The sequence below is a fragment of the Triturus cristatus genome, chromosome 6 (assembly GCF_964204655.1).
Source record: "Triturus cristatus chromosome 6, aTriCri1.1, whole genome shotgun sequence".
Lineage (NCBI taxonomy): Eukaryota > Metazoa > Chordata > Amphibia > Caudata > Salamandridae > Triturus > Triturus cristatus.
In genome coordinates, this window is record NC_140589.1 from 464,644,595 (window position 1) to 464,671,747 (window position 27,153).

The 27,153-nt window shown below is 43.0% G+C and overlaps 1 protein-coding gene across 1 annotated transcript in view; it reads left to right on the forward strand.

The window, feature by feature from the left end:
* LOC146817301 (isoaspartyl peptidase/L-asparaginase-like) overlaps positions 1-27,153 on the forward strand; it is a 1,382,729-nt gene that overhangs the window by 696,758 nt on the left and 658,818 nt on the right. Inside the window, exon 3 of the mRNA XM_085609196.1 lies at positions 10,539-10,681. Within this exon, the coding sequence (XP_085465322.1) occupies positions 10,539-10,681 (143 nt within the window). The remainder of the gene's footprint in view (positions 1-10,538; positions 10,682-27,153) is intronic.

Sequence of the window (27,153 nt, forward strand, 5' to 3'; positions counted from 1 at the left end):
ATCTTATGGGTATGAGATAGAGTAGCGCTCCATGCCAAATCTACCTCCTTTCCCTCCCCAATGACTCCCATAGTCTTCAATCCAGACTTTTTCCCAGGTTTCCATTGAGATGATTTCCTTAGATGACAGGAAGTGGGATGGAAGTTCATAGGATGCCTGTTTGAAACTCATGAGATTATCCCTTTAGACAGCATGAAGCCCGAGAATGGGTTGGAGGAAGGGGACCGCCATCAATACTTACAAGTTCGACATTGGGGAACGCACCACTCTGTTAATCAAATGCTGCATGGCCCTTGACAGCTTTTGAGTGATGGCTATTTCATAAGTGCGAATATAGCCTCATTATAGTGATCTATGTCCTGCTCGGGCAAGTGCCCTTATGTGATAAATCCACAGGGCAGAAGAGGTGAGCGGAGGAGCTAGGCCAAACACTCACCCTCAAAGACTGGGTTAAATTTATGATTGAGTGAAGCACACTGCACACAACATGGCCAGCATGGAATTGGCTTATCAGATAGGCTCATACTCGTATCTCACTCCTGCCTGCATGCAGAAGTGGAGTCCGGGGAGGGCAGGGCACTCTTGGAGAGGCTGTGGAAGGACGGGTACATTACTACATCTACTATGGTACTGCCTGAAATTTGTCAGATACTGAGGGATGGTGCTTGATGATATTGATAGGACCTTTAATACACAGCTCCTGAGGTTTCCTGCATGCACCATACTTAGGCTCTCTAACCCTCTGACATGCCCCCTCAAGTCAATGTGAATTCGGCAGATGGTCCTAAAGTTGGGAGCTGCACACCAGGGAATTTTTTACCTTTGGGGATCCGATAAACCTCCTGAATATACTTCTTGGCTGCATAAGTTATGGTAATTTTTGGGAATGGCAATACTGTCCTTGCAACAGAGTCTAACAAAGATACCTACCAAGAAATGGGGGCAACCTTTCATCAATATTCTCTCTACAGAATTTAATGAGTTTACCCATCCAAAATATCTTAGGCTGCTACACTTGATTCCACCTCTGACTTCACCCACTGGATCGCCTACTCCTGCCGCGGAGTAGGGCACAGGGCTCAAGCCTCACTTTGCTAACAGCGCCGAATGGATTGCTAGACAGCATGCATTTTGTTGTGTATTATTTTACACAGGAGTGATGGGCGGGAGTTGCCTTTGGGGTTAAATTGGATTACCCTGTCTACTTGATTCCTTTAACTTAAAGCAATAGAATTCACACTGACAAAAAAGCAGAACATTATAGCAAATGTTAATATTGCATATTCATGACAACTAGATATCACTAAATGGAAGGGAATGAATTTTAATTGTTTGAAGATATAAATATTGTCTTTTGGGAATGTAAAGGAAATTGGTCCAATGAAATGCCCGTATAGACAAACAATAGTTATGGATGCAGTTGGTAAGGGATAGGGAGAACAAATATAGATGCACTTCAAGTTCTGTTGGGAGTGCAGTGGGATCTGAGATAAGAGGAGCACAAACCAGGAGCCTGCAATCTTTGAGCTCAAAAAGAGCACCATTCTGTGTACCGAGCCTTCACAACTGGTATTGGAAAGTAGATGCCAGGACTAGAATCTTCCTTTTTAAAGGATGTCATTCTGTCACTGGGAATGAGTATGGAGAGGATGTGAATTCTGCAGGAGCAGCAAATATGGAGAACAGTGGAGAGAATGGAGATGTAGTCCGGTTGATCTGAGAAACATTTAAGGAGGAAGAGTTTAGCTCATATCGGAGCGTAGATGATTACTTACTGGAGAATTGGAGAAAAAGCTAGATTGGCTTTGGTTGAAAACGTGGGGCTTTTAGCATTTCTGGTCTTCTTACATATGGGTTTACCAGTCACTTTTCTCCTGAAGTCTGGTGAATTTTTGTGTGAAGGGCATGGCTTTCATAGAGGAGGAGTGGGGCTTAGGCATCTGCTGTAGTTTGTAGGCAATAAGTCATCTAGTAGGGCATTGGCACGGGTCATGGGATAAGGCAAGGCTGCCAGTCTCATCAAGTAGCTGAGAAGTGCTTGCACGTTCTGTTGATTTTCTTTGATGGCATCTAAATGCCAAAGCTCAAGAACACCATTAGAGATGTCAGTTGCACTACTCTAAAGATGAGCAGAGGAAAGTCTACTGAGGAGTTTTCCAAACTGTGGGTTTGGTCGCAAGCTGATTTTTGGTGTGTTGTGCAAGTCAGAGATGCTTTAAAAATCATGCCTTTAAAATCTGAGTGTAACTTCACACATTTGCTGGTGCTTCAAAGACAGATGTCAAATGTAAGGCTGCTTTCTTAGGTTTCACCTGCACAGTGCTTTTGAAATCTATTGTTAATTTATATCTGAAAAAAGGGGCTTACATCATACCCCGTTGCTTTTCTTTGGTTACTGTGCTTGCCACTTATTTTTCGTCCACTTCTATTGGTTGTTGCATGCTAATTCCTGTTCTTCCTTGTGTGTTTGCTCTTATCTTTCTCTGCCATCACCAGATTCTAAGCCCAGCAACCCTACCATTTTAAAACTGTGCCAGCATACTCTGGATTGCTTTCGCATTCCGGATGAGGAAACATTTGATACCTTAGCCAGGGGTGCCTCCTCTGGGTCCCCCCTGGACCCCCTTCCCCACAGAATCTGGAAGGAATACGGGGCCTGAGCTCTTTCCCTATTTACGACAGATCTGTGGTCTATCCTTAAGTACGGGGGAGGTCCCTAAAAACTGGAAGGAAGCAGTTGTGACCCCTCTTCTAAAAAAAACCAAGCTTGACCCCGGGTGTGAGGCCAACTATCGGCCAATTTCTTTATTGCCATATCCTGTTAAAATTCTGGAACGCATCGTCAGTAAGTCTCTATCCCAGTATCTTGAGGAGTATTCGCTCCTTGACAAGATGCAATTTGGCTTTCAGCCCAAGCACGGTACTGAAACAACACTTGTTACCGTGCTTGACGATATGAGGATGCGGGCAGACAGTGGCCAGTCAGTGATCTTGGTGCTGTTGGAGATGTCAGTGGCTTTTGACACTGTAAACCACGGTATACTGTTGGAGAGACTTAAAGACCAGGGTGTGACCGGTCGCGCCCTTGACTGGCTTTGTTCTTATCTGTGCCTTCAGCCGTTCTCCGCTAACAAGTCTTCCTTACGGCAGACGTCCCGCAGGGCTCAGGCATTAGTCCTGTGCTCTTTAACATCTATTTGCAGCCTCTCATTCATCTTATTAGATCTTTTGGAGTGGAGGTGGTGAATTACGCGGATGATAACCAGCTCGTGTTTTCCTTGGAAGGGAATGATTCCATTTCCTTGGAAAGATTTCACGAGTGCATGACTAGCACCACGAAGTGGCTTAAGAAGAACTGGTCACAATTTAACAGCTCTAAAATGGAAGTGGTCCTGTGTTCTTCCAGAAGATCTGATCAGCCTGTTTTACCCATCTTTCAGCTGTCCCCTACTGGCGCACCTATTACCCCTTCTAGCACAGTACGCATTTAGGGGGTGATGGTGGATCAGGATCTCCAACTGAATTCTTAGGTTAACAAAACGGTTGGCACTTGCTTCTCGCTAATCCGAGTGCTGAGGAAGATCCTCCCTTTCTTGCCTAACTCTGCTAGAATGCAGGTTGTGAGATGTGTAATTTTCAGCAGACTTGATTATTGCAACTCTCTATATCTCGGTGCGCCTAACACCCTTATCGGGAAGCTGTACAGAATACAGGCCATTGCAGCGAAACTCGCTTTAAATAGGCAGCGAGGGACCTCAACCACATTAGCCTTGCGAGATTTGCATTGGCTGCCGATCCACCAGCGAATTCAATTCAAAGCTCTATGCACTGTCTTTAGGGCAGTCATGGAATGGGCCCTAAGAACCTGCAAAGAAAATTCACCTGGTATTCTCCAACTAGAAACCTTCGTTCTGCTTCTGCATTTCTGATGAATGTAGTCAGGTTCAGGCGGTCCAGAACAGGTGGCAGATCCTTCTCTGCCATTGGTTCTCGGTTATGGAACACTCTCCCTTTGGATCTACATCAGGTCCAAAGTCTTATGGATTTCAGGAAAAAGTTGAAAACGTTTTTATTCCCTAGGCTGGAGTAAATTTTCCCTCTGATATTATCTCTCTTTTCCTCCCATCCTGTGTCACACCTCGGCTGCCCCTAATAACTTCTGGTGGGGACTCTCCTTTTTAAGTGCCAGGATACCCATCGGGTGATAGAGCGCTATATAAGCACCTCATTACATTACATTACATTACATCAGTGTCCTGAGGGACAATTACTGTTTTCATCTGCTTTTGAAAGAGAACTTTTTTTAAATGTTTTGCCTGCACAGCGCTTGTGCGCATATCTGATAGCTCTCAGTATGGCCCCCCTCTAATACCTCTCTATGAGGTATGTGCATTCCGATGCTTCAGTTTTAAACATCGCCACCGCTCAGTGTTAGCAGCCACAGTCCTTATAAAATGGGACACAGCAAGTTGTGGGGTGTGTATGGCTCTAGCTTCATTCACCAGTTTCCCTTGTGAGTGTTCATACAACAAAACACACTCCCTGTCACATCTGGCTGCTCCCTCTGGACTGTTCCAGGCAGGTATTTATTTCACACGCAGTTATTACCACTGCGTCTGGGTTGTCTCTTTCCTCCTCTTGCAGATAACCTTATTTCTGTAGTAACAAGAACTGCTCTCTTTTGTCATACTTCCTCTACTTATTTTCATCAGAGCCTGCAACCCCCTAACCGATCGGACTGCACCCATCCAGGTCATGCTTACTTTCCTTGTAGCAGCATATTCAACGCTACAAAAAGAGAAGAAGGGCTGCTTAGCAACCATCCTTGAACAAGGAAAACAAGGAAATAATAGGCATACATACTCCTTGCTGGTTTTCCTTACAGTCATTGTGACCATAAGATGCACGTTTTATAAGCTTGCTCTAGTGTTAAAGGTAGCAGCGACATAGGGTGTGATCACGTGGTAATCCAACATGGCAGCGCCCAGTTGTTTGTGTGCTGATCCTGAGCTGGTGTCATGTGATCAGTAATTGTGGTTTTTTTGCTGCTACCATGTTACCAAGCCTCTTCCCCTTGTACGTGGGTCAGAATGAATGTTTGCACGAAGGTTACAGGTGATCACCTGTGCAAACAGACATGCAAGTTTGAAAGGGTAATCCAGTTCACACACGAGAATGGAGAAATCCTAATTCTCTGTAGCTGTAATAATGCTGCCTTCTCTTTTCCTGGACAAGCTCAGTCTTGTTGACTTCTAATTGGCACGTTCTCAGATAGGGAATGTCCGGTTTTACATGCACTCTGTGTCCTTTCTGCAAGCTACTGTTCTTTAAGACCAGATTATTATATGAAACTGCTTATTTAGCTAGCATATAAGATTGTTGCTGTTTTATCCTGTATATGCAGATTGCTGACACAACATGCATATTGCAAAAGGTATTTTGTGTAATGTGCTATACTTAAAGAAATCCCCACTGTTATCCATTCACCTACATTTCCTTGTGACCCAAATCAGATATTGCCAAATGTTTCAATGTTGTTGTTCTACCGACTATTCTCTTTCGTGTAGTTGTCGATGTTCCTGACACCTCTCTCTGTGCTTGTTTGGTTTTACCGCTGACCTTTACCTAATCTCCCCATAGCTGCACCATTTCAAGCATACTTGTCTGGGGGAATGTTTGTTTCTCTTTGTCCACTGCCCTTTACCTAATCTCCGTGGTATTTTGTGCCACCAGGAGCAGCTGAATTAACTTTCTTTCTCAATTAACGAGTCATAAAACTTTCAATGAGTTTCAGTAACTTATATTGCACACCTACTCACCAAGCTACAACTTACAACAAAAAACAGCTTATTAATAATTACATACGCGAAATCTAATACATTTACCAATGCTTGTTCTTCTAGCATGGAAATTGATGTTTACTTTTCTTTCTCTTACAGCAAAGTCAGAGAAGTTTTTAAAGTGAATTATGTGATAATGTAGAATTTTGTTTTTTGCAATACACAACTGTTAGAAATGGGGGTCTCTAGTTGGCAGGTTGTTACCCTGTCCAAGTAGGGACCCTGCTTCCTGGTCAGGATAAGGGGGATACACTACTGAAATAACCCCTGCTCACCCCCTTGGTAGCTTGACACGAGAAGGCAGGCTTATCTCAGAGGGAGTGTGTAAAGCATTTATAACCAACAGTAATCCAGTGATAACACTACAAAAGGACATTACACCAGTTTTAGAAAAGCAACCAATATTTTATCTGTGCAAACAAGACCAAAAACAATTAAATCCACCATACAGTTCTTAGAAATATCCATAAGCAAACATAGACTTAAACTACAGTTGCTTGAAGCCGATAACTCTGTCTGGGCTATCACGGTGTCGTGAACAACAAATCCAAACAGTTCCGGCTGACCACGGAGTCGCGAGCCAGCTATGGTGTTGGCAAGACCTGCAAAACAGTACCTTTAGAATTGGAGGGTTTCGGCAATCTCTCGTTGAGCTCCTGAGAGCCGGTGTCAGCAGGCGCCGGTTACGGAGGTCCGTGCAGATGTTGTTGGGCACTTGAAGTCATACACGTTGCAGATAAAACTCCTTGCGGTTAACGTTGAGTGCGCCAGCGTCAACAGGTGCTGGGGCTGCAGTGTGAAATGCCGCGGTGCGGCGTGCGATGCCCTCAGGTTGTGGTGCAGGCAGTGGCTTGTTGACGGTCGTCCAGCAGCGTCGGTGAGACCAGGGCTGCGGTGCAAAGTAATTCGGTGCTTGCAGCGGTGCTGGCAGCTCATGGTGCAAGCAGCAGCTTTGTCGTTGCGGAAGTGCTGTCGTTGGCTGACAAACCGGAGGCAATGTCGCCAGCATCGGTAGGCCATGGCTGCGGTGCAGGATGAGGGCGGCGCATCATGTAACTTATGAGCAGTGTCCCCGAACCATGGTGCAAGCAGCGGCATCGATTTCGGTGTGGCAACGTCGGAGATACCAGGGTGGCAGCGTGAGGTGAGGCGGTGCAGAGTGTAGGGTCCACAGGTCACGGTGAAAGCAGCGGCTCGGTGGCGGTGGTGAACGGTGACGTTGGTGAGACCAGGGTTGCGGTAAGAAGGGCGTCAGTGCCCTCTGTGGTGCCTTCAGGACATCGAGCCAGCAGCGGCGGCGTTGATGGCGTTTGGTTGCTTTTTTTTCTGTTTCAGCACAAAACCCACAGTTTCCAGTGCTGAGAGCAGCTGAAGTTTAAGTCTTTGCTGTTCCTGAGACTTCATGGACAGGGGGAAAGCTCTACCTCAAGCCCTTGGAGAAACTCACGCAAAGAAGTTGCAGAAAGTTCAGTCTAGTTCCTTTCACTACCCAAGACAGAAGCAACCACTGCAGGCCAACACAGCAAAGTGGTAGTCCTTCATCACAGGTTCTCCAGCTCTTCTTCTTGGCAGTCTTCTTGGTCCAAAAGAGTTCTAAAATCCTGGGGTCTGGGCCCCAATATTAATACAAAATGTTCCTTTGTCATCTTGTGGCAGAGATTGTCTGTGCTCAGTCCAAAGCAGCTCTGTCCTCTCTGGCCCAACTTCCTGATAGGGCGTGGAGACGACCTAGTCCACGGAAGACCAGGCCCATTCAAGTGCAAGGAAATCTCCTTCCACTAATCTAAATGCAGCACAGGTGTATCCTGCTCAGCCTTGACTTATCCAGAAAAGGCTGGAAAAACCTCAAACAGTGACTGTCTGAAGAGAATGCACATCCCCAGCCCCTGTCACTCCAAAGCCAGGCAGTCAATCCACAACCCAGCATAGGCACACATGATAGCTAAGCAAGAAAATACCCACTTTCTCAAATTGGTATTTTGAAACACACAATAAAAAAATCATCTTTACTAAAATATGTATTTTTATATTCTGTTTAGTCATACTAATTTCCAGCTTTCTAGCTTGTCCCCATGGGAAGTTATACTTTTATGATGTTACAAAGTATCACCCTTTCTATCCTATTTGCCTTTTAATAGTGAAAAATGAAGTACACTGTATTTCCTTATCAGGGCATGCTACATACAGCAGTATATGTCCTACCTTTCACATACACTGCACCCTGCCCATTGGGGTACTTTGGGTCTACCTTATGTGGTGACATATGTAATAAAAGAGATGCTAAGGGTCAGGCAAGTGGGTGCACTTGCCAGGTCGACATGGCAGTTCAAACTGTGTGTAGACACTGCAGTGGCAGGTCGAGATACTTTTACAGGGCTACTCTTGTGGGTGGCACAATCAGTGCTGCAGGCCCACTAGTAGCATTTTTAATTTTAGGCCCTGGCACTCTCAGTTCACTTTACTATGGATTTACCAGTAAATTAAACATGCCAATCATGGAAATATCAATCCATAAACTAATTTACAGTAGGAGCACTTATGCTTTAAGACTGAACAGCAGTGAGAAAGTGCGCAGAGACACTAAACCAGCAAAAACCGAGTCAAAACCAGGAGGTCAGAAAGCAAAAAGACGGGAAACACGCCAAAAGATGCCAGGTATAATAACAACAAAATGTAAATACCTGTAAATAAACTGTATGCATCCAGCAGTTAGGAAAGCAAAAACTAACACCTTTTTTGGTACTTCTATAAGGGATGAAAACAAATCAAGACACTTACTTTGTGATGCACAAATGATTACTATTAATAGAAACCTGATTATCACACATTGACGTTTGTGTGCTATATAGTTTTATTAGTAAAACGGTATGACCGTGCATATTTTGGGCCTCATTTATGAAAAGTAACGCATCGCTGCGTGAAAACAGCGATGCGTCACTTTTCATTGCGCCCTTCTTGCGACATGCTGGATGCGTCATATTTATAATATGACACATCATGTCGCAAGGAGTTACAAGTTCAGTAGGCGCAACAATGGCGCATTGCTGGAGTGTGTCACAAAAGTGACGCAACTTCAGCAATGAGTCATTTAACATGGGCAAGTCCCATTTCAATGTGCCTGCGTCAGTCTTACGCTTGCTGTGAGGCAGGCGTAAGATATTGACGCATTTGCGTCCGAGAAGTGGCGCAGTGAAATCTCATAGATTTCACTGCGTCACTTCTACGAGGCTTACTTATGTCAGAACGCCCATCCTGCATACATTATACCTGGTGCAGGTATAATGTGGCGCAGGGATTTACAAAGTGACGCATCTACCTAGATGCGTCACTTTGTAAATATGACGCAACATGGCGCATTTTTACGCTGCTGATGCGTCACAAAAAGTGACGCACCGGCGGCGCAAAAGTGACGCCAGTGCTCATAAATAAGCCCCTTAGTGACTATTCCACCGGTAAATGTGTTGTCTGTAAATGCAAATTCTCTACCACGTGATGCTTCAGTTACATTCAAAGACTGCCCCACACCATGCCCATTAAAGATAGGGGGTTTGCAAATGTTTGTTGTTCTAAAAAGTAATTTGTGATTCGTGAAGGTTTGGGTACCACTGGTCTACAGACTTTGCTACCACTTTGGAGGAGGACTTGGCCGGGTGCATGACTTATGAGGAACTGGCAACAGGGAAACCTCAGATTTTGTCATCTGATTGGAGAACAGCCACTGAACGTAAATAAACTCTCCAGTTTAAATGCACTGGTGAAGGCTCACCAAATACCAAAAGTGTGAGGGAATTTAGGAAGTTGCATTTTTCAAAAATGAGTCCTTTTGTGTTATTTCATGTACGCTATGCCTATATTTAGTTTACCATTTAAATCTTACTGCTCTGACTTAATGATATATTCCCAGCGGGTAGGGAACAGCTGTAAGGGTCACTATAGGATACTTTACTCCTATGACACACTCCTTTATTGGATCAGTTCACTTTAAACAAAATGTGGTGTCATAGCTCTCAAACATCAAAACTACTATTGAGCAGCCAAAGAATAACCGATACTTTAAAATTCACTAATTAAAAGAAAAACAACACTGAAATATAGATATAATACAGAATGCGTCTAATTACTCTATCAGTCTCAATTTTAGATGTAACAGTTCTATAAAAAAGTGAATCATGCTGCGCTGCCCTTTATGTTGCACAACAGGCCAACCACTCTTATCAAAATCACCTGAACAGTGTGCCGGAAATGCAAAGTGCCGTTTTAGCTGCTCGACAGAAATATTAAAATACCTGTTTTCAGATCTCACGAAGAGTCCTGTTTAATGCATTGCACAAGTCCTCCTCCATTGCGTGGGCGACGCTAACATCACCCGCGCCCCTTCCTGACTCCCTAAAATGTGTGGAAAGGACATCAGTCAATAGCAATTGAAAGACGCAATGCCTGGTGGGCTTTATGATTTTAGAAACAAGATAAAAGCTTTATGGCTTGGGAAAGCAATCACATGCTATTTTTTGTAGCCACTAGCATCATATTTACTTAAAGGATCGTGACTATAAAAGCAAATATCTCTTTCGGGGAGCCTGGACAAAAGCTGTCAGGGAACAGTGTAGTAAATAGCTCTGAAATTGTTTTCTCTGCTTCATTTCAAACACTTAAGGCTAGGAAAGTTTGACCTTTTACAAATGGAATGCTTCCCCGCAGGTCACGGGGCTGTGCTGAATGCTAGCGGCGATGTGGAGCTCGATGCAATCATCATGGACGGTAAAACTCTGGCAGCCGGCGCCGTCTCCTGCATCAGGAACATTTCCAACCCCGTCTCATTGGCCTGCTCGGTCCTGGAACAGGTACTTCACCTCTTGTTTCTCATCCTGGATGTTGTTTGTTTCATCTTGGTCTGATATGACTTGGCAAAATGGAAATGGAAACTTAGCTTAATTGTTGAAATGAATCCAGTGTTGTGAAAAGGGGTAATATAGACTAATTTTCGACAAGAAAATGTATTAGGAACACGCACTGCTCTATTAAAAGACAATTTGAAGGACTACCGACACAACATCGAAACCAAAAATACTGTGATATAGAAATAACATATGAAAAATATTGATCGCAAAAATATTGTTTTTCTACACATATAATGGTAAGTAATAGAAAAGCGAAAAAAATATTATTTTTAGACTAATATCAAAGAAATATATACAATAATATTATTTTAAAATGTATAATGATTAAAAAATATTCAATATTTTAACATCTAACATTAATAAAATGTAAATTGAATATGTTTAAGTAATATTCAAACATATACATAAATACAAACATCCCTCAAGGAACACGCACCATTTGTCTACGTGTAACAGGCCACACCATTATGCTTTTCAAATTCTTTATTTTCGGGCAGAAAACAGCATGACGCGTTTCGAGGTCAACACCTCTTAATCATATGCCACAGATCAGCGGTGGGTTCGTTAGCTTTTAAAATAACGTAACTTAGACATCGAAGAGGGACTTATAACCATGTGTTTGGTTTAAAGAGGCAGTCCGTAAATACAAGTTTTTGCATGTATATCTTTGCACATAGCAGGGATGGTGTTTATTATTTCTTGTTCATTTCCGAAATAATTCCTCTGTTAGTCAGATATTACTTGCTTTCATCCGAATTTCCACTCCTGCATTTTCATGTTGCACTCTGTCATTACTAGGACCACAATGCCCATAATGCCTCAAATAATGTCTCACAATATTTTATTTCTCCGATGATGCTTTTGGCAAAACTTCACTTAATTTAAACTGTGTCCCAACGATGCATAGATTGCCTTCATTCCGATTAGTGCCATATTTCGGCTGCATACAAATGGTCACAGAAAAAAAGGGAAATTCGGCTACCACCCCTTTTTTTTCCTTCAGTTCGTTACTTGCCTTCAAGTCAGTGTTGAACAGCACATCGTGCTTAGGGAGATCCCTTCGGCAGACCCTGGCTGATTGCAAGTTCATCTCACAGGTGAGGTGGGCCTCTCATTGTGGCCCTTCCATTCTCCGGTTCCACGACAAGTATCTCAGCCGGCGGGTGCTCCTTTCAACAAAATCCAAACGTTGTTTCTGACAAAGAGGAGCGCCTCAGCCTTTTGGGTCGGGGCCTGTTTCAGGTGTGACAGACACCTCCAAAATTCCTCAAGGAACACGCACCATTTGTCTACGTGTAACAGGCCACACCATTATGCTTTTCAAATTCTTTATTTTCGGGCAGAAAACAGCATGACGCGTTTCGAGGTCAACACCTCTTAATCATATGCCACAGATCAGCGGTGGGTTCGTTAGCTTTTAAAATAACGTAACTTAGACATCGAAGAGGGACTTATAACCATGTGTTTGGTTTAAAGAGGCAGTCCGTAAATACAAGTTTTTGCATGTATATCTTTGCACATAGCAGGGATGGTGTTTATTATTTCTTGTTCATTTCCGAAATAATTCCTCTGTTAGTCAGATATTACTTGCTTTCATCCGAATTTCCACTCCTGCATTTTCATGTTGCACTCTGTCATTACTAGGACCACAATGCCCATAATGCCTCAAATAATGTCTCACAATATTTTATTTCTCCGATGATGCTTTTGGCAAAACTTCACTTAATTTAAACTGTGTCCCAACGATGCATAGATTGCCTTCATTCCGATTAGTGCCATATTTCGGCTGCATACAAATGGTCACAGAAAAAAAGGGAAATTCGGCTACCACCCCTTTTTTTTCCTTCAGTTCGTTACTTGCCTTCAAGTCAGTGTTGAACAGCACATCGTGCTTAGGGAGATCCCTTCGGCAGACCCTGGCTGATTGCAAGTTCATCTCACAGGTGAGGTGGGCCTCTCATTGTGGCCCTTCCATTCTCCGGTTCCACGACAAGTATCTCAGCCGGCGGGTGCTCCTTTCAACAAAATCCAAACGTTGTTTCTGACAAAGAGGAGCGCCTCAGCCTTTTGGGTCGGGGCCTGTTTCAGGTGTGACAGACACCTCCAAAATTCCTCAAGGAACACGCACCATTTGTCTACGTGTAACAGGCCACACCATTATGCTTTTCAAATTCTTTATTTTCGGGCAGAAAACAGCATGACGCGTTTCGAGGTCAACACCTCTTAATCATATGCCACAGATCAGCGGTGGGTTCGTTAGCTTTTAAAATAACGTAACTTAGACATCGAAGAGGGACTTATAACCATGTGTTTGGTTTAAAGAGGCAGTCCGTAAATACAAGTTTTTGCATGTATATCTTTGCACATAGCAGGGATGGTGTTTATTATTTCTTGTTCATTTCCGAAATAATTCCTCTGTTAGTCAGATATTACTTGCTTTCATCCGAATTTCCACTCCTGCATTTTCATGTTGCACTCTGTCATTACTAGGACCACAATGCCCATAATGCCTCAAATAATGTCTCACAATATTTTATTTCTCCGATGATGCTTTTGGCAAAACTTCACTTAATTTAAACTGTGTCCCAACGATGCATAGATTGCCTTCATTCCGATTAGTGCCATATTTCGGCTGCATACAAATGGTCACAGAAAAAAAGGGAAATTCGGCTACCACCCCTTTTTTTTCCTTCAGTTCGTTACTTGCCTTCAAGTCAGTGTTGAACAGCACATCGTGCTTAGGGAGATCCCTTCGGCAGACCCTGGCTGATTGCAAGTTCATCTCACAGGTGAGGTGGGCCTCTCATTGTGGCCCTTCCATTCTCCGGTTCCACGACAAGTATCTCAGCCGGCGGGTGCTCCTTTCAACAAAATCCAAACGTTGTTTCTGACAAAGAGGAGCGCCTCAGCCTTTTGGGTCGGGGCCTGTTTCAGGTGTGACAGACACCTCCAAAATTCCTCAAGGAACACGCACCATTTGTCTACGTGTAACAGGCCACACCATTATGCTTTTCAAATTCTTTATTTTCGGGCAGAAAACAGCATGACGCGTTTCGAGGTCAACACCTCTTAATCATATGCCACAGATCAGCGGTGGGTTCGTTAGCTTTTAAAATAACGTAACTTAGACATCGAAGAGGGACTTATAACCATGTGTTTGGTTTAAAGAGGCAGTCCGTAAATACAAGTTTTTGCATGTATATCTTTGCACATAGCAGGGATGGTGTTTATTATTTCTTGTTCATTTCCGAAATAATTCCTCTGTTAGTCAGATATTACTTGCTTTCATCCGAATTTCCACTCCTGCATTTTCATGTTGCACTCTGTCATTACTAGGACCACAATGCCCATAATGCCTCAAATAATGTCTCACAATATTTTATTTCTCCGATGATGCTTTTGGCAAAACTTCACTTAATTTAAACTGTGTCCCAACGATGCATAGATTGCCTTCATTCCGATTAGTGCCATATTTCGGCTGCATACAAATGGTCACAGAAAAAAAGGGAAATTCGGCTACCACCCCTTTTTTTTCCTTCAGTTCGTTACTTGCCTTCAAGTCAGTGTTGAACAGCACATCGTGCTTAGGGAGATCCCTTCGGCAGACCCTGGCTGATTGCAAGTTCATCTCACAGGTGAGGTGGGCCTCTCATTGTGGCCCTTCCATTCTCCGGTTCCACGACAAGTATCTCAGCCGGCGGGTGCTCCTTTCAACAAAATCCAAACGTTGTTTCTGACAAAGAGGAGCGCCTCAGCCTTTTGGGTCGGGGCCTGTTTCAGGTGTGACAGACACCTCCAAAATTCCTCAAGGAACACGCACCATTTGTCTACGTGTAACAGGCCACACCATTATGCTTTTCAAATTCTTTATTTTCGGGCAGAAAACAGCATGACGCGTTTCGAGGTCAACACCTCTTAATCATATGCCACAGATCAGCGGTGGGTTCGTTAGCTTTTAAAATAACGTAACTTAGACATCGAAGAGGGACTTATAACCATGTGTTTGGTTTAAAGAGGCAGTCCGTAAATACAAGTTTTTGCATGTATATCTTTGCACATAGCAGGGATGGTGTTTATTATTTCTTGTTCATTTCCGAAATAATTCCTCTGTTAGTCAGATATTACTTGCTTTCATCCGAATTTCCACTCCTGCATTTTCATGTTGCACTCTGTCATTACTAGGACCACAATGCCCATAATGCCTCAAATAATGTCTCACAATATTTTATTTCTCCGATGATGCTTTTGGCAAAACTTCACTTAATTTAAACTGTGTCCCAACGATGCATAGATTGCCTTCATTCCGATTAGTGCCATATTTCGGCTGCATACAAATGGTCACAGAAAAAAAGGGAAATTCGGCTACCACCCCTTTTTTTTCCTTCAGTTCGTTACTTGCCTTCAAGTCAGTGTTGAACAGCACATCGTGCTTAGGGAGATCCCTTCGGCAGACCCTGGCTGATTGCAAGTTCATCTCACAGGTGAGGTGGGCCTCTCATTGTGGCCCTTCCATTCTCCGGTTCCACGACAAGTATCTCAGCCGGCGGGTGCTCCTTTCAACAAAATCCAAACGTTGTTTCTGACAAAGAGGAGCGCCTCAGCCTTTTGGGTCGGGGCCTGTTTCAGGTGTGACAGACACCTCCAAAATTCCTCAAGGAACACGCACCATTTGTCTACGTGTAACAGGCCACACCATTATGCTTTTCAAATTCTTTATTTTCGGGCAGAAAACAGCATGACGCGTTTCGAGGTCAACACCTCTTAATCATATGCCACAGATCAGCGGTGGGTTCGTTAGCTTTTAAAATAACGTAACTTAGACATCGAAGAGGGACTTATAACCATGTGTTTGGTTTAAAGAGGCAGTCCGTAAATACAAGTTTTTGCATGTATATCTTTGCACATAGCAGGGATGGTGTTTATTATTTCTTGTTCATTTCCGAAATAATTCCTCTGTTAGTCAGATATTACTTGCTTTCATCCGAATTTCCACTCCTGCATTTTCATGTTGCACTCTGTCATTACTAGGACCACAATGCCCATAATGCCTCAAATAATGTCTCACAATATTTTATTTCTCCGATGATGCTTTTGGCAAAACTTCACTTAATTTAAACTGTGTCCCAACGATGCATAGATTGCCTTCATTCCGATTAGTGCCATATTTCGGCTGCATACAAATGGTCACAGAAAAAAAGGGAAATTCGGCTACCACCCCTTTTTTTTCCTTCAGTTCGTTACTTGCCTTCAAGTCAGTGTTGAACAGCACATCGTGCTTAGGGAGATCCCTTCGGCAGACCCTGGCTGATTGCAAGTTCATCTCACAGGTGAGGTGGGCCTCTCATTGTGGCCCTTCCATTCTCCGGTTCCACGACAAGTATCTCAGCCGGCGGGTGCTCCTTTCAACAAAATCCAAACGTTGTTTCTGACAAAGAGGAGCGCCTCAGCCTTTTGGGTCGGGGCCTGTTTCAGGTGTGACAGACACGCACCATTTGTCTACGTGTAACAGGCCACACCATTATGCTTTTCAAATTCTTTATTTTCGGGCAGAAAACAGCATGACCTCGAAACGCGTCATGCTGTTTTCTGCCCGAAAATAAAGAATTTGAAAAGCATAATGGTGTGGCCTGTTACACGTAGACAAATGGTGCGTGTTCCTTGAGGAATTTTGGAGGTGTCTGTCACACCTGAAACAGGCCCCGACCCAAAAGGCTGAGGCGCTCCTCTTTGTCAGAAACAACGTTTGGATTTTGTTGAAAGGAGCACCCGCCGGCTGAGATACTTGTCGTGGAACCGGAGAATGGAAGGGCCACAATGAGAGGCCCACCTCACCTGTGAGATGAACTTGCAATCAGCCAGGGTCTGCCGAAGGGATCTCCCTAAGCACGATGTGCTGTTCAACACTGACTTGAAGGCAAGTAACGAACTGAAGGAAAAAAAAGGGGTGGTAGCCGAATTTCCCTTTTTTTCTGTGACCATTTGTATGCAGCCGAAATATGGCACTAATCGGAATGAAGGCAATCTATGCATCGTTGGGACACAGTTTAAATTAAGTGAAGTTTTGCCAAAAGCATCATCGGAGAAATAAAATATTGTGAGACATTATTTGAGGCATTATGGGCATTGTGGTCCTAGTAATGACAGAGTGCAACATGAAAATGCAGGAGTGGAAATTCGGATGAAAGCAAGTAATATCTGACTAACAGAGGAATTATTTCGGAAATGAACAAGAAATAATAAACACCATCCCTGCTATGTGCAAAGATATACATGCAAAAACTTGTATTTACGGACTGCCTCTTTAAACCAAACACATGGTTATAAGTCCCTCTTCGATGTCTAAGTTACGTTATTTTAAAAGCTAACGAACCCACCGCTGATCTGTGGCATATGATTAAGAGGTGTTGACCTCGAAACGCGTCATGCTGTTTTCTGCCCGAAAATAAAGAATTTGAAAAGCATAATGGTGTGGCCTGTTACACGTAGACAAATGGTGCGTGTTCCTTGAGGAATTTTGGAGGTGTCTGTCACACCTGAAACAGGCCCCGACCCAAAAGGCTGAGGCGCTCCTCTTTGTCAGAAACAACGTTTGGATTTTGTTGAAAGGAGCACCCGCCGGCTGAGATACTTGTCGTGGAACCGGAGAATGGAAGGGCCACAATGAGAGGCCCACCTCACCTGTGAGATGAACTTGCAATCAGCCAGGGTCTGCCGAAGGGATCTCCCTAAGCACGATGTGCTGTTCAACACTGACTTGAAGGCAAGTAACGAACTGAAGGAAAAAAAAGGGGTGGTAGCCGAATTTCCCTTTTTTTCTGTGACCATTTGTATGCAGCCGAAATATGGCACTAATCGGAATGAAGGCAATCTATGCATCGTTGGGACACAGTTTAAATTAAGTGAAGTTTTGCCAAAAGCATCATCGGAGAAATAAAATATTGTGAGACATTATTTGAGGCATTATGGGCATTGTGGTCCTAGTAATGACAGAGTGCAACATGAAAATGCAGGAGTGGAAATTCGGATGAAAGCAAGTAATATCTGACTAACAGAGGAATTATTTCGGAAATGAACAAGAAATAATAAACACCATCCCTGCTATGTGCAAAGATATACATGCAAAAACTTGTATTTACGGACTGCCTCTTTAAACCAAACACATGGTTATAAGTCCCTCTTCGATGTCTAAGTTACGTTATTTTAAAAGCTAACGAACCCACCGCTGATCTGTGGCATATGATTAAGAGGTGTTGACCTCGAAACGCGTCATGCTGTTTTCTGCCCGAAAATAAAGAATTTGAAAAGCATAATGGTGTGGCCTGTTACACGTAGACAAATGGTGCGTGTTCCTTGAGGAATTTTGGAGGTGTCTGTCACACCTGAAACAGGCCCCGACCCAAAAGGCTGAGGCGCTCCTCTTTGTCAGAAACAACGTTTGGATTTTGTTGAAAGGAGCACCCGCCGGCTGAGATACTTGTCGTGGAACCGGAGAATGGAAGGGCCACAATGAGAGGCCCACCTCACCTGTGAGATGAACTTGCAATCAGCCAGGGTCTGCCGAAGGGATCTCCCTAAGCACGATGTGCTGTTCAACACTGACTTGAAGGCAAGTAACGAACTGAAGGAAAAAAAAGGGGTGGTAGCCGAATTTCCCTTTTTTTCTGTGACCATTTGTATGCAGCCGAAATATGGCACTAATCGGAATGAAGGCAATCTATGCATCGTTGGGACACAGTTTAAATTAAGTGAAGTTTTGCCAAAAGCATCATCGGAGAAATAAAATATTGTGAGACATTATTTGAGGCATTATGGGCATTGTGGTCCTAGTAATGACAGAGTGCAACATGAAAATGCAGGAGTGGAAATTCGGATGAAAGCAAGTAATATCTGACTAACAGAGGAATTATTTCGGAAATGAACAAGAAATAATAAACACCATCCCTGCTATGTGCAAAGATATACATGCAAAAACTTGTATTTACGGACTGCCTCTTTAAACCAAACACATGGTTATAAGTCCCTCTTCGATGTCTAAGTTACGTTATTTTAAAAGCTAACGAACCCACCGCTGATCTGTGGCATATGATTAAGAGGTGTTGACCTCGAAACGCGTCATGCTGTTTTCTGCCCGAAAATAAAGAATTTGAAAAGCATAATGGTGTGGCCTGTTACACGTAGACAAATGGTGCGTGTTCCTTGAGGAATTTTGGAGGTGTCTGTCACACCTGAAACAGGCCCCGACCCAAAAGGCTGAGGCGCTCCTCTTTGTCAGAAACAACGTTTGGATTTTGTTGAAAGGAGCACCCGCCGGCTGAGATACTTGTCGTGGAACCGGAGAATGGAAGGGCCACAATGAGAGGCCCACCTCACCTGTGAGATGAACTTGCAATCAGCCAGGGTCTGCCGAAGGGATCTCCCTAAGCACGATGTGCTGTTCAACACTGACTTGAAGGCAAGTAACGAACTGAAGGAAAAAAAAGGGGTGGTAGCCGAATTTCCCTTTTTTTCTGTGACCATTTGTATGCAGCCGAAATATGGCACTAATCGGAATGAAGGCAATCTATGCATCGTTGGGACACAGTTTAAATTAAGTGAAGTTTTGCCAAAAGCATCATCGGAGAAATAAAATATTGTGAGACATTATTTGAGGCATTATGGGCATTGTGGTCCTAGTAATGACAGAGTGCAACATGAAAATGCAGGAGTGGAAATTCGGATGAAAGCAAGTAATATCTGACTAACAGAGGAATTATTTCGGAAATGAACAAGAAATAATAAACACCATCCCTGCTATGTGCAAAGATATACATGCAAAAACTTGTATTTACGGACTGCCTCTTTAAACCAAACACATGGTTATAAGTCCCTCTTCGATGTCTAAGTTACGTTATTTTAAAAGCTAACGAACCCACCGCTGATCTGTGGCATATGATTAAGAGGTGTTGACCTCGAAACGCGTCATGCTGTTTTCTGCCCGAAAATAAAGAATTTGAAAAGCATAATGGTGTGGCCTGTTACACGTAGACAAATGGTGCGTGTTCCTTGAGGAATTTTGGAGGTGTCTGTCACACCTGAAACAGGCCCCGACCCAAAAGGCTGAGGCGCTCCTCTTTGTCAGAAACAACGTTTGGATTTTGTTGAAAGGAGCACCCGCCGGCTGAGATACTTGTCGTGGAACCGGAGAATGGAAGGGCCACAATGAGAGGCCCACCTCACCTGTGAGATGAACTTGCAATCAGCCAGGGTCTGCCGAAGGGATCTCCCTAAGCACGATGTGCTGTTCAACACTGACTTGAAGGCAAGTAACGAACTGAAGGAAAAAAAAGGGGTGGTAGCCGAATTTCCCTTTTTTTCTGTGACCATTTGTATGCAGCCGAAATATGGCACTAATCGGAATGAAGGCAATCTATGCATCGTTGGGACACAGTTTAAATTAAGTGAAGTTTTGCCAAAAGCATCATCGGAGAAATAAAATATTGTGAGACATTATTTGAGGCATTATGGGCATTGTGGTCCTAGTAATGACAGAGTGCAACATGAAAATGCAGGAGTGGAAATTCGGATGAAAGCAAGTAATATCTGACTAACAGAGGAATTATTTCGGAAATGAACAAGAAATAATAAACACCATCCCTGCTATGTGCAAAGATATACATGCAAAAACTTGTATTTACGGACTGCCTCTTTAAACCAAACACATGGTTATAAGTCCCTCTTCGATGTCTAAGTTACGTTATTTTAAAAGCTAACGAACCCACCGCTGATCTGTGGCATATGATTAAGAGGTGTTGACCTCGAAACGCGTCATGCTGTTTTCTGCCCGAAAATAAAGAATTTGAAAAGCATAATGGTGTGGCCTGTTACACGTAGACAAATGGTGCGTGTTCCTTGAGGAATTTTGGAGGTGTCTGTCACACCTGAAACAGGCCCCGACCCAAAAGGCTGAGGCGCTCCTCTTTGTCAGAAACAACATAAATACAAACATATTTAATCAAATACACACACATATATGAATGTGCGTATACTTATACACACATATATAATATAAAACTGTTTAAAAAATATCAATTATAATCTATATTTTAATCTTAGAATGTTTCTAAATATACCAATATAACAACCTTATATATATTTACATACACATATACAAATTATTAATACATGTAACAAATAAACTGCAATTTCTTTTACATATTTCAATTTTAATTATCCATAAAACAGTAAACAAAATATAAAAATATGTGTAACTAAAAATATGGTAAAAATTACATAAATGTATATGTATACAAATATAACATGAAATGCATAAATACACAATAATAATACATATGTAAACGAATACTAAACAACTATTAAACTTCAAGAATAATAAATATACTATTCCCATTCCTGTATGTGCAACAGTAGGGAAAGCATTAGACACCAAAGGAGGAACATTTACTATTCCCACTCGTGTGTGCAACAGTTGGGAAAGCGTAGAACTCAGGAGGGGTAAAATGTACTATTCCCGCTCCAGTGTGTGCAACAGTAGGGAAAGCGTTGGACTCAGGAAGGGTTACATTTATTATGCTCACTCCAGTAGGTGCAACTGTAGGTAAATTGATGGACTCAGAAGCAGTGGAGGCTGCCTTGGAATGCGGCTGATGAGGCAGGGGAATGGATACAAAATTAAATAAAAGAAACTTACCTTCGCTGCTGCTGCACGCCTCTCCTCCATCCTCATCTCTCTGCAATGACAGCACCGGAAGCAACCATGCTCCCAGACTCTCCCAGTCAATCACGATGCTGCTCATGCAGCGTCGTGATTGGTCTGCGTGGCCTGTTTGGCTGCTCAAGCAGTGCCTGGGATCCTGGGCATCTTCTCCACTGGGGTGTGCAGCACAGCAAAGTGGAGAACATGCTAAGTGCACATGATTGCTTGGCAGGCCCAATAGGGCCGGCCAAACAGTCATAGCACTTACGAAGGGCAAACCAAACCTCACTCTGCTCCGGCGTGCCCAGCCCCGGCTCACCTCGACCTGGCTCCAGTCCTGCACAAACAAATAAAATGATAATAACGTCTTGTCATTATTATTTTCTTTTTCTTATTTGTACTGCTCAAATAGCATTGGGGTGATGCTCCTCTGCCTTAGCGGAGGAGCTGCCACTGCTTAGAAGGAGTAAAATGTACAATTCCCACTCCGGTATGTGCAACAGTAAGGAAAGTGTTGGACTCAGTAAGGGTTAAATTAACTATTTCCACTCCAGTGTGTGTAACAGTAAGAAAAGCGTTAAACTCAGGAGAGTTAAATTTACTGTTTTAACTCAAGTCTGTGTAACAGTAGAGGAAGTGTTGGAGTCAGGAAGGGTACAATTTATTATTCCCACTCCAGTCAGTAAAAAATAGGGAAAGTGTTGGACTCAGCAGGGGCTACGTTAACTATTCCCACACCAGTCAATGCAATAGTAGGGTAAGTGTTGGACTCAGAAGGGGTGAAATTTACTATTCCCCACCACTGTGTGCAACAGTAGAGAAAGCGTTCTACTAAGGAGGGATTCAATTCACTATTCCCTCTCTAGTAGGTGTAACAGTAGGGAAAGCATTGGACTCAGGATGGGTAAACTTTTCTATTCCCACTCCAGTCGACACAACAGCAGGGAAGGCATAGGACTCAGGAGGGGTAACATTTACTATTCCCAGTTCAATGTGTGCCACAATAGGGAAAACGCTGGACTCAGTAGTGGTTACATTTATTATGCCCATCCCAGTAGGTACAACAGTAGGGAAAGCGTTGGACTAAGAAGGAGTAAAATTTACTATTCCCACCCTAGTCTATGCAACAGTAGGGAAAGCGTGGGACTTAGGAGGGGTTACATGTACTATTCCCACTCCAATAAGTGCAACAGTAGGGAAAGTTTTGGACTCAGGAAAGCTTAAATTAACTATTTCCACACCAGTCTGTGGAACAGCAGGGAAAGGGTTGGACTCAGGAAGGGTAACATTTACTAATCAAACTCCAGTCAGTGCAAAAGTAGGGAAAGTGTTGGACTCATGGGGAGTTAAATATTCCCCCATCAGTCGATGCAATGGTAGGGAAGTGTTGGACTCAGTAGGGGTAAAATATACAATTCCCCCTCCACTGTGTTCAACAGTAGAGAAAGTATTGGACTCAGGAGGGGTAAAATTCACTATTCCTACTCCAGTAGGTGCAACAGTAGAGAAAGCGTAGGACATATGAGAGCTTAAGTTTGCTATTCCCACACCAGTCGGTGCAACAGTAGGGAAAGCATTGGACTAAGAAGGTATTAAATTTATTATGCCCACTCCAGTAGGTGCAACAGTAGAGAAAGCATGGGACTCAGGAGGGGTTACAATTACAATAAGCAAAAAAAAAACAACAGCAAAATTGCAAACTATATTAAGAAACATTAAAAATAATTATACAATTTATAACATATAGAATTAAAACATACTAAAATACATAAAAATAATTTTTAAAAGATAATAATGATATTTTTGTAAACGATATTAACAACATAGATATTTTAACATTGATAATAACAACAGAGATATTTTTGTAAACAATATTAACAACATAGATATTTTTTACATCAATAGTACTTACCTTGGAAAATCATTATTCATGTCAATTATATTACTGCATCAACATATTTTTTACTCGATATTTCATCTGAATACTAAATCTTATCCACTCAAATGTGCGTTGTGCACCAAGGCATTCCCTGAGCATTGCAGTGGGTTTTCCAATGCAACACCCATGGATTCTGATGCTGCCCCAAATTTACAAGAGAATGTAAACCTGAGGAAGCCCCAAATCCTTGCGCCTACTGAGGTGAAGCGTGACAAAGAGAAATGTATTTATTTCTCCTCTTTCTATGTGTGCATCATTCTGAAGCAAAAATAAAATGCCTTGTAGGATTGTTTCTGTGCACAAAACAATCCTGCTGGCAACACAGGTACTCTTGCACCATGGTGAAAGGGTGCCTGGATTGGAGCTAGGCTGCCGAAACAGCAAAAGTGCAGGGGGAAATGATAGGAATGCACCATTTTGAATAAATATGGTGCATTCCTTCCCTTTCACTTTGACGTAGGGCAGTTCAGCAAGGTTTCTTGTTGCGCTGCCCTATGCCAAATCCTATAAATGAGTGCCCTAATGTACAACATATAAGAGTAATATATAAAGGGAAACAATTCGAAACAGGCATTTAAAGTAGCTCTTACTTGTCAGTTATATGTTAATTACAGATGGGCCTGTTAGTGGATATATATGTGGTTTCAGATATGTTTTGCTTGCTAGTTTTTTGTTGGTTGTTGGTTGTATGTGTTGCATATGGTTAGGGTATGGGTAGCCAGACATACATCCACTCTTATAAATGTATATGCTTCACACACCTTAATATCAAAGACATACCAAGGTCCAGGTTTAGTACGGGTTTCTGTCGGTGTGTGTCCAATGCTAGGCTTTGATAAGCAGTGCTCAAAAACAGAAACAATAATGACAAAGTATTTTGCAACTGAAATTTGATGTAAGTAAATCTTTAAGTTCCATTGCAAAATGCAAAACCCTGACAATTCATGCAAATTGGGAGCAACAGGTAAGGAACAGCACAAACAGCCCTAACATTCCACAAAAAACGCATATCTGCTCACAGGCAAGAGAGCAGCATGTACTTTTTGTGAAAATTGTACATATAATACAGTTTACCTTGGGCTGTCGTTCTTGTGAAGAAATTTGAGGAAAAATCGAGGACAATTCTCATGCAAGACCCCACTCACTCTCCTGTTGCTTAATGATGCAATGCAAAATCATGCTTAGCATCGCACAAACACTGTATTATTTATGTTTGCATGGCTGGTCACAGCATCGTGTGTTTTGCATGGTGCATTAGTCACTGCACAAAGTTTGGTCACCCGCTCAATAAAACAGGGAGATATTGGCACAGTGTTGCATGACTGTTGTTAAAATTGCACTTCTGCATCACAAAAAGGTACTAGACACAATGGATGTTTTTAAAAGGCCCTCAACATCACCGGATGTTTGCCCAACATTGTTTCTGATATTTTTAAACCTTTTTTTGGGTGAGAGGGCAAATGGGAAAGTTTCAGAAAACTCTTGCAGGACAGTGCAGTAAAGTACAGGTTCCTAAGCTCTGGGAGGTGGAATTTGCCCCTATTGGGAAATATTGCATATTTTAAAAAATACTGCAGGGGGAAGGCAGGCTCCTAGAGATCCATGCTGCATACTTATTTAATAAATTGATGTGGTGGAAGCCAGACCCTCGAAGGAGAGTTAAGTATTTAATTTTAATACTAGCCAACGATATAAAACAGTTGACATTCTCTTTTATTTTTATTTTTTATTTTTTTTATTTTCATGTTAACATAGAACAATACAGTCATGGCTTTCAGTACTAATATACAAGTACATTGGATATTACATCTCATATTCAATGACATATTCAATGGCAGTAAAAAAGAAAAAGAATAAAGAAAAAGGAAGATAAGAAAAAGGTAACCAGACAAAAGGTGGAGAAAGGAACGCACTATAGAGCCTTATCCTAACAGCAACATAGACATAGCCACTATTTAATCAATGGGGTATATGCATTAAGCTGGTAAATGGACAATTTCTGCCGAATTTTCTGCCTGATTAGGAACATAGCATTGATTACCTTAAATCTAGTCCTTTTGAAATAACTCGGCTCTAGAATTTCGACCAAGATACCCTTAGCCGCAGTACCTAGGCCAATCTCAAAATGGTAGGGCGGTTGCATAACGGAACTTCAAATCTGTCACCTAGAAGCGGCACTCCGAAAGCCTGTACAATTGCCGACCAATCATATAACACCAGATTGGGTACCGCCCACCCACCTCGATTCCGAGGGAGACACATCCACTTGGCAGCCCTACGAGAGCGCCTATACCCCCACAAAAACCTATAGCAGATCCTGTCTGCCTTTGCCAAACTACTTTGTAACAGTACTAAAGGGATTGTCCTAAAGAGATATAGAAACTTTGGCAGTATAAGCATTTTAAGAAAACTACAGCGGCCATAGAGAGACAAGTGTAGATGATCCAATCGTTCTAATTTGGTATTTACTGCATCTATTACCGGAAGAATATTTAAATCCGGTATAGTATCAACTGCCGTTGAAATTCTTACTAAGGGTGGGCGTAGTGGGCGTAGTGGGGCTACGTGAAGCAGCACGTAGTGTGCCCAAATCTACGCACACTACGCGCTTCGCGTAGCCCCACTACGTGCCACCCGCCACCCACCCACCCTACTTTTAAAAGATAAAATAAATTTGTAATAAAGCAAATTAAAGGCACTTACCTGACGCGCGGCGTCTCCCGGGGCTCCCGCTTCCTGTTTTTCAATTTTCCTGACAAATGCGCATGCGCAGACGCCCGCGCATGCGCATTTGTCAGGAAAATTGAAAAACAGGAAGAGGGAGCCCCGGGAGACGCCGCGCGTCAGGTAAGTGCCTAATTTGCTTTATTATAAATTTATTCGAGCTTTTAAAAGTACGGCGGGCGGGAGGCGGGTGGTGGGCGGCAGGCAGCTACGCTTCGCCCACGTAGTGTACGTAGGCGCTGCCTGCTTCGCCTACTTCGAAAACTGCGAAGCAGGCAGCGCTACGTACACTACGTGGGCGAAGCGTAGTGTCGCGCCCAGGGTTAATTCTTACCCCAAGATACATTGCTTCACTGACCACTGGGGTCCCGGAGTGTGGCATATCTGGTGTTTGAACAACCTGGGTCTTATCCACATTTAACTTATACCCAGACAATAAACCAAACTGCGCAGCAGACACCTTAAGTACCCGAAGTGCAGAGGAAACGTCCGAAGTTAACACGACGATATCGTCTGCATAGGCCAAGGCCTGATAGTCTGTGACCCCAACTCTTACGGGTACAATGCTCCTATCCCCTTCAATTTTACCCAAAAACGGATCGATATATAAGGCAAACAATAGGGGTGAGCACGGACACCCCTGTCGAGTGCCCCTACTAATATTAAAATAACTAGTTTCCTGACCCGAAATACGAAATGCTGCCTCCGGAGAGATATACAATGCCCGAATAGCTTGTATGAATTCATTGCTAAACCCCTTCCACCTAAGCACGGCCCACAAGAACCCCAAGGAGACCCTGTTGAACGCCTTCTCAGCGTCCAACAGGATCACCCCGAGGGGAGAGGCCGTGGCCTGAGCCCAATCCAATAAGGCAATAAGACGCCGAACATGGTCTACTGTGTCACGGCCCGGAATAAATCAATGTTGCCGCAGAGGTACTAATGGGAATATTACCTCGACAAGTCTAGAGGCTAATATTTTAGAAAATATTTTAGAGTCACTGTTAATGAGGGAAATTGGCCGAAAAGATGACGGGCTCAACTCTGGCTTTTCTTTTT